The 13166-nt window shown below is 45.5% G+C and overlaps 1 protein-coding gene across 1 annotated transcript; it reads right to left on the bottom strand.

Annotated features, from left to right (window-relative positions):
• Positions 1–3426: 3426 nt before the first annotated feature.
• LOC116523470 (hydroperoxide isomerase ALOXE3-like) lies at positions 3427–12885 on the bottom strand (the record flags this gene model as incomplete). Its single annotated transcript, XM_032238587.1, has 5 exons — positions 3427–3703; positions 4838–5008; positions 8813–8913; positions 10927–11048; positions 12716–12885. Coding segments are annotated over 5 exons (744 nt in total), but the record flags the coding sequence as incomplete, so codon positions are not given.
• Positions 12886–13166: the final 281 nt, after the last annotated feature.

Here is a 13166-nt window from a genome sequence, read left to right as displayed (position 1 = left end):
TTTTATGACGAAGGACGTTTAAACAATGATAGTCAAATGAAAACGGAGGTATGATGATGGTACTAGGTATAAATATATCTGAGTTAAAATACTTGAGCTAATATGAATTGTGGTTGATGACTGTGGAAGAGATGCACGGAAGTCTTTTGTAACCAATTGATACCCTTTCTACAGTTTGTAAAGAAGGAGCATTCTTTGTGTTGTGTCTGTTTCGAAAATTAAAAATAAATTCAAAAAAGTTATATTAAACAAGGAGAGAAGCAACTTGGAATTAAGGAGAAACTTCCTAACAGTGAGGACAATTAATCAGTGGAACAGCCTGCCACCAGAGATTGCTGGTGTTACATCACTGGAGGTTTTTAAGAAGAGACTGGGCTAACCATTCGTCTAAAGTGGGATACGGTCTCCTGATTGAGCAGGGGGTTGGACTAGAAGACCTCCAAAGTCCCGTCAAGCTCTATTCTGATTGATTGATTGATTGATTGATTGATTGGAATACACTGCGTAGAACAGTTTGGTGCGCAGATTCTGAAGTTTTCTGAGGATAGGCTCCAGCGTGAAAGCTTGGAAGAATAAATCTTGGTTCCAACGACCAACTCAGATTGGGTCCCACAACGTTATTCTGGGGACACCCCAAGGCCAGACAAGGAATGATGGGTGGAAACTGAACAAGGAGAGATTCAACCTGGAAATAAGGAGAAATTTTCTGACGGTGAGAACCATCAGCCCGTGGAACAGAAGTTGCCTTCAGAAGTTGTGGGAGGCTTTCAAGAAGAGACCGGACTGCCCTCGTTCAGAAATGGCATAGGATCTCCTGCTTGGGTGGGGGGGTTGGACTAGATGACCCCCAAGGTCCCTTCCAGCTCTGTTATTATTCTGTTATTCAGAAATTGTGGGAGCTTCATCACTGGAGGCTTTCAAGAAGAGACTGGACTGCCATCAGTCAGAAATGGGGTAGGGTCTCCAGCTTGGGCGGAGGGTTGGACTAGATGACCTTCAAGGTTTGTACTGGTTCAGCCAAATAGGTAGTAACTCGGCCGGACACGTGACGGTACCAGTTCTATCCCCGGCGGCGCCATCTTGATTTTCTGTTCTGCCCGTGCACAGAACAATCTTCATTGAAAAAAATGTATTCCCCCCCCCTTTTTTTAATGTGCGCACGCGCAGACCTTGTTAAGTGCAAATTTGCACCTACACGGAGCGCACCTCTGGTGTGCGCGAGAGCAAAGCGAGCGCCCGCGTGCAACATATTTTGGTAGTAACGCCAGCAAGAACCCGTCTCTGATTTTAGACAAATGATTTTAGTTTTCAGATTTCAGATTTTAGTTCTGGGGTTTTTTTTTTTGTATGTAGGAAGGACCTTGAGAGCCGGATGAAGATTAGATAAGGGACGGCTTAGCCTACAGCTGTATAATGGGGTGGAAAAAGAAAACTCTCCCTAGTTCCTCGGGCTGTCAAAGAGACCGGGGACGAATGATACTTTCAAGATTTACAAGACTCTTTGTCAACGTCACTTGACAATCACGGAGAATTCATCTTATCCGGTGGCGCTTTCCGTCTGGTCTACCTGGTTTCCACCTACAAGAGAAACGAGTTCCCCCACCCACCCCCCTACCCCACACCTTGATCACCTGGCCTAGATCTTTTGTCATTCCTCCCCCTCCTTCAGCCCTGCCCAAAGCCGTTTCACATCCTCGTCTGAATAATCCAATTTTAATAAGATTCCACGAGGCGTTTTTACATATTTCATAGCGCCGGGGTAGCCCTGGGAAACGTAGTCATTGCGGGACTAAGAAACAGATGACGCAGCAGGGGGGGGAAAATGAAGCAATTTTGTTATCTCCATCTCCCCCCCACACACACTTTCCCCAGTTTTAAAGGAAGATGCAAAAAATGAAAACGACAACAGCTCACAATTTTTCCACCAGTTGGATCTTTTTATATGTTACTTTTTCCAGTCATAGCTTATTTGGCATCGGTGGGGCTTCACATTTTGTTACCAACAGTTCTCCGCGTGACTGCTCGCCCCCTTCCATACCCGTGCCCGGCCTTCTGTGCATGCTTGTGCACCTTCCACGTGTGCCTAAATAGGATGGCGTAACACCGGGGGCCCAACCCCACTTGCAATTTCCACTACTGGTTGAGGCAAACCGGTCCGAACCGGATGAATGCCACTTCTGTTATTAGGCCCATGTTTCTCAGCGTTGGCCCCTTTAAGATGGGCGGACTTCAACTCCCAGAATTCCCCTCGCTAAAAATTCAGGCCTGGCTAGGATAAAAACAAATGGGACTCCCTTGATCGCATGCTTTGCACACCTTTCATAATAGGTGGTGGGTATGCAGTAAGCGTAATATATCTTGACTTCAGCCAAGTGGGAAATAAAAGAGCTGGCAGGGGAATTCTGGGAGTTGAAGTCCACAAGTCATAAATCAGGGGTCTCCATCTTTGGCCACTTTAAGATTTGTGGACTTCGACTCCCAGAATTCCCCAGCCAGCCATGTAGGATAACTTTCTTAATAGATGGTGGGAATGCAGTTGACGTAATATATCTTGATTTTAGAAAAGTGGAAAGGGGAGGAAATAACCTATGACAAGCTACATTGATAAATAGGTTGAAGGTTAGATGGAATGACAATTAAACGGGAAACGGATATGCTGGCTGGGGAATTCTGGGAGTTGAAGTCCACCCGTCTTAAAGGGGCCAAGGTTGAGAAACAATTAGATGAATATAAATATGCAGATATCAAAGCAACATGGAATATAATTTACTGATCTGTGGATGATGACGCTTCTTGTTATCTAGGATGACTAAACTAGTGTTTCTGGTCCTCATGATTTAAACTTTGCAACTACCAAGCGATCACGACCTTATCTATGATTACTAAACTAGTGTTTCTAGTCCTCATGATTCCACCTTTGCAACTAGAGGGACATCATGACGCTTCTTGTTATTTATGTTGACTAAACTAGTATTTCTAGTCCTCATGATTTAAACTTTGCAGCTACCAGGCGATCATGATGTTATTTATGATGACTAAACTGGTGTTTCTAGTCCTCATGGCTTAAATTTTGCAACTACCAGGCATCACGGCATTATTTATGATGACTAAACTAGTGTTTCTAATCCTCATGGTCTAAACTTTGCAACTACCAACTATCAAACATGAAAACAAAAAGAAAAGAAAAGAGAACCAGTTGGATTGAGTTTCCGGAAGTCAAAAGCATTCATTTCCGCGAGGGATACAATCCTTTTTCCTTCCTTATTCCGGAGACAACATTTGGGGATTTCTTGCAATCGCTTCTGGTTCACCCACCAACCCATCCTTCCCCCCTTGAAGGACCCACCTAAAAATAGCCCAATTTCCCTCACTCTCTAGTCTTCGTCCCCCCCCCCACCTATTTTTTTAAAAATTTGTTGGCAGAAAAGAAGATGGTTTTTCCCCGCGACGGTCAAAAAACGTGATCAAATTCCAGGTAACATCTTCGCTTCTTCTGCCTTCGGCGGTGTGTGGGGCTTGGCCGTTAGATGGAGACGCTGTTTTGCACCAGCGAAGGGTCGAGATAGTGGTAGCCAATGGGCAAAGCTTGGTTCCTCTCCTCAATTTCTTCGGAAATGACCGCCAGGCGTTTCCGGAAATCGGCAATGAGGTTTTTGGGCATCTCCTCAGTGAAATGTTCTTCTGGGTAGTGGCCCAGAGGTCTCTGGAAGGAGGAAAAAGAGGGAGAACGTCAGCTGGGGGGGGCTGCCCAGCAGATCTTCAAATCCCCAGGATGAGCTTGTTTCAGAATAGAATAGAACAGAATAGAATAGAATAGAATAGAATGGAATGGAATGGAATGGAATGGAATGGAATAGAATAGAATAGAATAGAATAGAACAGAAATAATAAGATATAGAATTAATAATAGAATAGAATAGAATACAACAAAACAGAACAATAAGATATAGAATTAATAGAATAGTCTAGAATAGTCTGGAATAGAATAGTCTGGAATAGAATAGAATAGAATAGAATGGAATAGAATAGAATAGAAATAATAAGATATAGAATTAATAGAACAGAACAGAATAGAATAGAATAGAATAATAAAATATAGAATGAATAGAATAGAACAGAACAATAAAATATAGAATGAATACAATAGAATAGAAGAGAAGAGAACAAAACAGAATAATAAAATATAGAATTAATACAAAGAATAGAATAATAAAATATAGAATTAATAGAATAGTATAGAACAATAAAACATAGAATAGAATAGTAGAATAGAATAGAATAATAAAATATAGAATTAATAGAAAGAATAAAATAATAAAATATAGCATTAATAGAATAATAAAATATAGAATTAATAGAATAGAATAGAATAGAATAGAATAGAATAGACTACAGAATTAATAATCTCTAGAAAAAAACACGGTGGGGGTAAGACATCCTTAACACCCCTCGGGGGGAGGGGTGTTCTGTTAAGATAAATCCTGTTGTGCCTTAAAACGGCTTCTACTGTACTGTTGTAGAATGGCTTCTACTGTACAGCGCAGTGGAGCTGCCATGGTAATGGCTTCACAGTCTTCCACAAGGGGGAAAAATCCAGCATTAGAAATTACGTTCGAATTCCAAAACCAGGAGAGCAGATATTGCTAAGGATTTGGGGAGGAGAATCCACATATCTGGAAAATGGGTCATGTCGGAAAACTTTCATATAAGACATATATAAGCACCCGAAGCTCAACCGAGAGGACATCATTCCTACACTTTCGAGAACATAAGGCCAATGTTCTATTGTTGTTTCTCTGTCTTGGCTATCATCCTCTGTGCCTCCTGATGCACTTACCAGGTCTCCTGGCTCGTAGCTGACGATGGACAGCAGTGACAACAAGGCACAAGTGGAGTTGACTTCAGGGAAGGTCTCCAAGATGCTCTTCAAGGAGGCCGTGCCCTTGACTGTTGGCGGAGGCTGTCTCAAAGTGGCCGGCGTATTGGGCATCCAGGCAGCAAAGTCGAACTGTTGCGACACACAAGGAACCCCAAATTAGAAGGTCTACAGAAGGTTCTATGTATCCAGCAGAGGCAGGAATGGGGGGAGGGGGGAACTCAAGTGAAGGACAAGATTGTCCCCAAGGAGAGCAGGAGGAAGCCATCAAACTAAGGATGAAAAGGCAAGGTTAGACCCAAGGAACCCAAAATTAGAAGTTCTACAGAAGGTAGGGCAATATCTTGGCTGTGTGTCCACCAAATCGAGAAGCTCCAAGGCAGGGATGGTGGGACTCAACACGAAGGACCAGGTTGTCCCCAAGGAGATCAGCAACAAGAAACTCAAAACCAAGGTTGGATGAGGAATAGACCCAAGGAACTCAAAATTAGAAGGTCTACAGAAGGTAGGATGGCATCCTGGCTATAGACAGAAGGAACACAAAGTTAGAAGTTTGACAGAAGACACCACACCAACATCTGTATAGAGGTTCTACCGAAGTTGCAACGGCAAGTGGAGAAGATCTAAGGCAGGAATGGGGGAACTCAACGTGAAGGACCAGGTTTTCCCCAAGGAGATCAGCAACAAGAAACTCAAAACCAAGGTTGGATGAGGAATAGATCAAAGGAACTCAAAGTTAGAAGGTCTACTGAAGGTGGGTGGCATCTCGGCTATGTATCGAGCAAATGGAGAAGATCTAAGGCAGGAATGGAGGAAATCAATTGAAGGACAAGATTGTCCCCAAGCAGATCAGCCACAGAAATCTCAAAACCAAGGTTGGAGTAGGAATAGACACAAGGCTCTCAAAATTAGAAGTTCTGCAGAAGATAGGGCAGTATCTTGGCTGTGTGTCTAGGAAATGGAGAAGGTCTAAGGCGGGAATGTCAAGTGAAGGACAATGTTGTCTCCAAGGATATCAGCAACAACAAACTCAAAACCAAGGTTGGACCCAAGGAATTCAAAATTCGAAGTTCTAAGGTGGTAGGGTGGCATCCTGGCTATGTATCCAGCAAATGGAGAAGATCTCAGTCAGAATGGTTGGGGAGGAGAACTCAAGCGAAGGACAAGATTGTCCCCAAGGAGAGCAGGAGGAGGCCATCAAACTAAGAATGAAAGGCAAGAGTGGACGAAGAGTAGACCCAAGGAACCCAAAATTAGAAGTTCTACAGAAGGTAGGGCAGTATCTTGGCTATGTATCCAGCAAAATGGAGAATATCTAAGGCAGAAATGTGGGGGGTGGGAGTGGGGGGACTCAAGTGAAGGACAATGTTGTCCCCAAGGAGATCAGCAAAAAAAACCCTCAAAACCAAGGTTGGATGAGGAATAGACCCAAGGAACTCAAAATTAGAAGGTCTACAGAAGGTAGGATGGCATCCTGGCTATATATTCAGCAAATGGAGAAGATATGAGGCAGGAATTGTGGGGGAACAAGTGAAGGACAAGATTGTCCCCAAGAAGAGCAGGAGGAAGACATCAAACTAAGGTTGAAAGGCAAAATTGGACCAATAGTAAACTGAAGGATCTCAAAATTAGAAGTTCTGCAGAAGATAGGGTAGTGTCTTGGCTGTGTGTCCAGAAAATGGAGAATATCTAAGGCAGAAATGTGGGAGGGTGGGGGGGACTCAAGTGAAAGACAATGTTGTCCCCAAGGAGATCAGCAAAAAGAAACTCAAAACCAAGGTTGGATGAGGAATAGACCCAAGGAACTCAAAGTTAGAAGGTCTACAGAAGGTAGGATGGCATCCTGGCTATAGACAGAAGGAACACAAAGTTAGAAGTTCTACAGAAGATACCACACCAATATCTGTAGAGAGGTTCTACCGAAGTTGCAACGGCAAGTGGAGAAGATCTAAGGCAGGAATGGGGGAACTCAACGTGAAAGACCAGGTTGTCCCCAAGGAGATCAGCAACAAGAAACTCAAAACCAAGGTTGGATGAGGAATAGACCCAAGGAACTCAAAATTAGAAGGTCTACAGAAGGTAGGATGGCATCCTGGGTATAGACAGAAGGAACACAAAGTTAGAAGTTCTACAGAAGATACCACACCAATATCTGTAGAGAGGTTCTACCGAAGTTACAACGGCAAGTGGAGAAGATCTAAGGCAGGAATGGGGGAACTCAACGTGAAAGACAATGTTGTCCCCAAGGAGATCAGCAACAAGAAACTCAAAACCAAGGTTGCATGAGGAATAGACCCAAGGAACTCAAAATTAGAAGGTCTACAGAAGGTAGGATGGCATCCTGGGTATAGACAGAAGGAACACAAAGTTAGAAGTTCTACAGAAGATACCACACCAATATCTGTAGAGAGGTTCTACCGAAGTTACAACGGCAAGTGGAGAAGATCTAAGGCAGGAATGGGGGAACTCAACGTGAAAGACCAGGTTGTCCCCAAGGAGATCAGCAACAAGAAACTCAAAACCAAGGTTGGATGAGGAATAGACCCAAGGAACTCAAAATTAGAAGATCTACAGAAGGTAGGATGGCATCCTGGCTATAGACAGAAGGAACACAAAGTTAGAAGTTCTACAGAAGATACCACACCAATATCTGTATAGAGGTTCTACCAAAGTTACAACAGCAAGTGGAGAAGATCTAAGGCAGGAATGGGGGAACTCAACGTGAAAGACCAGGTTGTTCCCAAGGAGATCAGCAGCAGGAAGCCATCAAACTAAGGCTAGAAGGCAAGGTTGGACCACGATGAGACACCAGCAGGTGTGAAGACATTAATCCAAGGCTAAGTCATCTTGGAATGCTAATCTACGGTCACACCCAGCCCTCGGCTGTCAAGACTTCCCAGAAAAAGAGCTTAGAAATCAAGTGTGTTTTGTCAGACAAGATTTTTTTGGGTCTTTTCCAAACAACAACCCCGGAAGCCCGGTGTGAGTGTACTGTGGGGTTGAATTTGTGAGTCTAAGACACTGTCTTGTAGGACAATATTCAGAACTTCCCGGCAACACAAGATGTAAAAGAAGGGGACATAGTATAACAAGACACCTTTTCCTCTTCTTGAGGTTGAAGGAGATGCTGAAGGACACTCGGTAGCTGTAACTTTAAGACGTCTAGACTTCAACTCCCAGAATTCTCCAGCCAGCCAGGCATGGCTGGCTGGGGAATTCTGGGAGTGGAAGTCCAGATGTCGGAAAGTTCCCAAGGTTCGAGACACCCCTGATTTAAGACTCGTGGACTTCAACTCCCAGAATTCCCCAGCCAGTTCTTTTATTTCCCACTTTGCTGAAGTCAAGATATATTATGCTTACTGCATACCCACCATCTATTAAGAAAGTTACCCTATATGGCTGACTGGGGAATTCTGGGAGTTGAAGTCCACACGTCTTAAAGCGGCCAAGGTTGGAGGCCCCTGATTTAAGACTCGTGGACTTCAACTCCCAGAATTCCCCAGCCAGTTCTTTTCTTCACGTTGCTTAAGTCAAGATATAGTATGCTTACTGCATACCCACCATCTATTAAGAAAGTTACCCTATATGGCTGACTGGGGAATTCTGGGAGTGGAAGTCCTGACGTCGGAAAGTTCCCAAGGTTTGAGACCCTGATTTAAGGCTTGTGGACTTCAACTCCCAGAATTCCCCAGCCAGTTCTTTTATTTCCCACTTTGCTGAAGTCAAGATATATTATGCTTACTGCATACCCACCATCTATTAAGAAAGTTACGCTATATGGTTGACTGGGAAATTCTGGGAGTTGAAGTCCACACGTCGGAAAGTTGGGAAATACTCCTCAACAGCAAGTCTCGCAGATCATGCTTGATCCCAGGAATGAAGGATGAACGTTAGAAATGAAAACCCTCCCACCCACCCACTGAAGGAATCACCTACCTGTCCACTGTTGACTGCCGAATGTCGGGCAGAGCAGTTGAAGATGACCATGGTGAGGAATTTAATCAGCTCAGCTTTGCTGTCGAAGGTGGATGGAATACCTATTTTGGGGAGAAATGGACAGGACGTTGGGTATTGTCCAACAAAGTTGGATCGATCAGGAAGACGCGTGATCTTCGTCATACAATCGCCACAAAACCTGTTCTAAACAAGAGGAGGCCTCCCAGAGGAAGGGGAGGTCCACGGGACCCAAGAATCCTGAAGGAGGCATCTGACAGAGCTTTCCAAAAACGAGAATCGGTCGAGAAATTATCACCCTTAATGTCCATGGAGATTCTCAAGTCATCCAGGTCACGGTTGCCCCAAAGAACGGTGCGATTTTTTTCCCCCACTGGACTTTTCTTTGTTTTTTTCCTTGAAGAGGTTTCGCTTCTCATCCGAGAAGCTTCTTCAGCTTCTGAAGAAGGGATCTCCTTTGCTCTGAAGAACTGAAGAAGCTTCTCGGATGAGAAGCGAAACCTCTTCAAGGAAAAAACAAAGGAAGGCCAGTGGCTTCTTGAAAAAAAGCACCTTTGGGACTTCTGACCACACACACACACACACACACACACACACACACACACACACACACGGGTGGGTTTCAACCGGTTCGCGGCGGTCCCTGTGAACCAGTTGGTCGGCGAACCCGGAAGTAAGTAACTTCTGGGAACGGCGAAGGGCCCACCCGCGCGCCCGCGCTCCTTACCTGGTTTTGACGAGTTCTGCGCTTCCACGCATGCGCAGGACGCATACAGCGCCTGCGCGATCCTCCAGGAGCAGCTGGAGCATCGCACAGACGGTAGTATGCATGCGTGCGCCGCGCCCGTGCGCGAGGACGCCGCCGGCCCCGTTCCAACCGAACCGGTTGGAATGGGGCAAGAAACCCACCCCTGCACACACACCTTCTAATCAAGAGGAGAAGGGGAAGGAGAGGACTACCATGAAGCCAAGAATTCTGAAGGAGGCATCTAAGACACCTTCCCAGGAACTGATACTTTGCCAAGAAACCTTCTGACCCTCCACCCAAAACCAGTATCTGAAAGGCTTCTAAACTGGTTTATCTGCTTGGATTAATTTTTTTTTTTTAGCTTCCCCGGTGTTCTGTTAATCATCAGCTTTGCTAATTAAAGAGGGGGGGGGGACTCAAACATCATTTGATGAGTTGGGACTCATCAAACATATATAACCAGGGTAGTACTCTACGGAAGTGTTCCTCAACACCAGTAAATTGAAGAGGTGTGGACCTCAACTCCCAGAATTCCCCAGCCGGATGGGGAATTCTGGGAGCTGGAAGTCCACATCTCTTCAAAGTTACCGAGGTTGAGGATCATTCATTGCTCCATGGGGTTCAAGTAACAACTGGAGGCCTACATCTGCTGGGTCGCCAACCCTGCAGTGACCAGTTCCTGAAGATCAAGGTAGATGAAAATCCACACCACACCATGTACAAAAGAGTTAATTCCCTTCCCTCTGAGGTGATAGCATGGAAATCTCACAACACGTGGGGACATAATGTCCTGTAACATCTCCATCGCTGAGAACTTCAGGCATAGTGGACCATATGTCCTGTTCTGAGACAAGTCCAACCAAGGGTTGGGTTTGTCCATGTAATTTCCACTTCTCTAGAAAACCAGGAATGTGGGTGGAAAGAAGGGAAGCACCGATCTCTGGTGGACCGACCACAAAGATAGTCAAGCCGAGGTCTTCTTCCTTTTCGCGGAAAGCACTAGGAGCATCAATACAAAACTCCGTATTGGCGACCAGGACTGGCATCCGGCCACGAAACCCTCTGCTTACCTCCATTCAGTTGCTCAGATTCCACCCCGTAAGGGATTATGGGATCGTTAAATGAGGATGAGGACCATCCACTTTCGATGGTGCACCTTCTTCCCAACAGTTCTTTGGTCGGTTCAGCAAAGGAACATTCCGGAAACCGGGTTCCAGAATGTTCCTTTGCGGAACCGACCAAAGAACTGTGAGGGAAACTGGTTTCCCTCTTATGGAGATTCAATCTTCGAGCTGAGGGATTCAGAGAGAAAGACCAAGGATGGTGAGGGCTGGTGAGCAAACGTTACCTGAAGATTCCCGACTCAAGAAAGCTTCCGTGAAGATCTCATGGATCCAGGCTTGGAGTTCGGGATCCTCTTTCACGGCGCCGTCGGATTTGTAGTAGAATTCAACAATGCCGGAGACAAATCTGAAATTGACAGGAGCAAAATAGGAGTTATTGGTTATTCGTGGCATCCGGTCCTCTCCATTCCTGGCAAATCGATGAAGGAAGAAATGGAGGGAGTGACCGATTTCATTTCCCTGGGCTCCAAGATCACCGCAGATGGGGACGGCAGCCAAGAAACCAAAAGATTTCTTGCCCCTGGGGAGGAAAGCGATGGGAAATCTAGACAGCGGACTAAAAAGCAGAGACATCACCCTGCCAACACAAGTGTATCTAGTCAAGGTTTATGGTTATTCCCAGTTGCCATGGATGGCTGTGAAGGTTGGACCATAAGGAAGGCTGAAGGCCAAAGAATGGAGGAGAAGAAGACTCCTGCATTGAGTCCCTTGGACTGCAAGGCCATCCAATTGGTCAGTCCTAGAGGAGATCAACCCCGACTGCTCTTTAGAAGGCCAGATCCTGAAGAGGGAACTCAAAGACTTTGGCCACCTGAGGAGAAGGAAGAAGGACTCCCTGGAGAAGAGCCTCATGCTGGGAACGATGGAGGCCAAAAGAAGAAGGAGATGACATTGAAGGAGGGTGGCTGGATGGAGTCACTGAAGCAGCCGGCATGAACTTAAATGGACTTTGGGGGATGGGAAGGAAGGCCCTGGAGGAACGTGGTCCATGGGCCATGATGGGTCGGACACAACTTCACAACTAACAACAAATCACACAGGTCCTTGGAGTTATGACCGCAGCCCAGAAAACAGAAAATGGACAGATGTATCCACGCCACTTTGGACCTTGGAGGTGTTCAGCTACTGATCTTCTGACCTTGCAAAGAGAGGGGAGACCTCCCAGAGGAAGGGGAGGTCCACCAGACTCAACAATCCCGAAGGAGGCATCTGGCAGAGCGTTCCAAAAATTGAGAATTCCTGGAGAATCCTTCTTGACCCTAAATGTCTAATGGAGGTTCTTTTTTAAAAAAAATAAAGTTTTTTTGATTTTTTGTTCTCTATATATACATTCAAATAATTATTATTCTTTTTATTTTACATTCATAATTCTAATACATTTGTCATTCCGTTGATAGAATTGTAATATTCCATTCGGGTTGTTTCGTTTACCATCCCTCGCCTATTTTGACACCACCTTCTTCTCCTTTCCTTTTCTCCCTCCCTCCCTTCTCTCCTTCCTTCCTTCCTCCTTTCCCTTCCTTCTTCTCCTGGATTAGGATTAGGGGACTGGAGGCTAAACCATAGGAAGAACGGTTGCAGGAACTGGGGATGTCTAGTTTAATGAAAAGGAGGACCAGGGGAGACATGATAGCAGTCTTCCAATATCTCAGGGGCTGCTCCAAAGAAGAGGGAGTCAAGCTATTCTCCAAGGCACCTGAGGGCAGAACAAGAAGCAATGGGTGGAAACTAATCAAGGAGAGAAGCAACTTAGAACTGAGGAGGAATTTCCTGACGGTTAGAACAATTAATCAGTGGAACAGAAGTTGCCTCCAGAAGTTGTGAATGCCCCAAGACTGGAAGTCTTGAAGAAAATGTTGGATAGCCATTTGTCTGGAACGGTATAGGGTTTCTTGCCTAGGCAGGGGGTTGGACTAGAAGACCTCCAAGGTCCCTTCCAACTCTGCTATCGTATTGTAAATAAAATATGAAGGGGGGGGGGGAAAAGAATACAGCTATCCAAAGTTCACTCACTTCTCGATGGCGGCCCAGATCTTCATCCCATCGTCCCGGTAGTAGAAGTTGGGTAAGGAGGAGACACCTCTCTCTTCAAGATCATCGGGGAGGCAGAGGGAGGTGTAGTTGGAGACTTCCACCCCTTTGGCAAGTAGCTTCAGCATGCCATCCCGGCCCGTGGCTGAGGCCTGGAGAAAGACAGATTTGAGGTCAACCCAGGTGCCACGTATGAAGCGAATTCTCTGTTCTCACCGAGGCTTCCCAAGAGCAGGAAGTCCCAACAAAACCCCCTTTTTATGAATTGACTGTGAATTCTGCTCCTTCCCATCCAGCAAAGTCCTTCAAGGGAGGATTTACGGTCACAGACCTCATCTGGCTTGGAGATCGGCCAGGCTGAGATCTGCAGAACTTGGCCAGGAGTCTCGGAGAGTCCCGAACCAATGAAGCGAACTCCTGCAAACTCCACTCC

This window comes from Thamnophis elegans, unplaced genomic scaffold (assembly GCF_009769535.1).
Source record: "Thamnophis elegans isolate rThaEle1 unplaced genomic scaffold, rThaEle1.pri scaffold_342_arrow_ctg1, whole genome shotgun sequence".
Lineage (NCBI taxonomy): Eukaryota > Metazoa > Chordata > Lepidosauria > Squamata > Colubridae > Thamnophis > Thamnophis elegans.
This window is presented reverse-complemented; position numbering and strand designations above follow the sequence as displayed.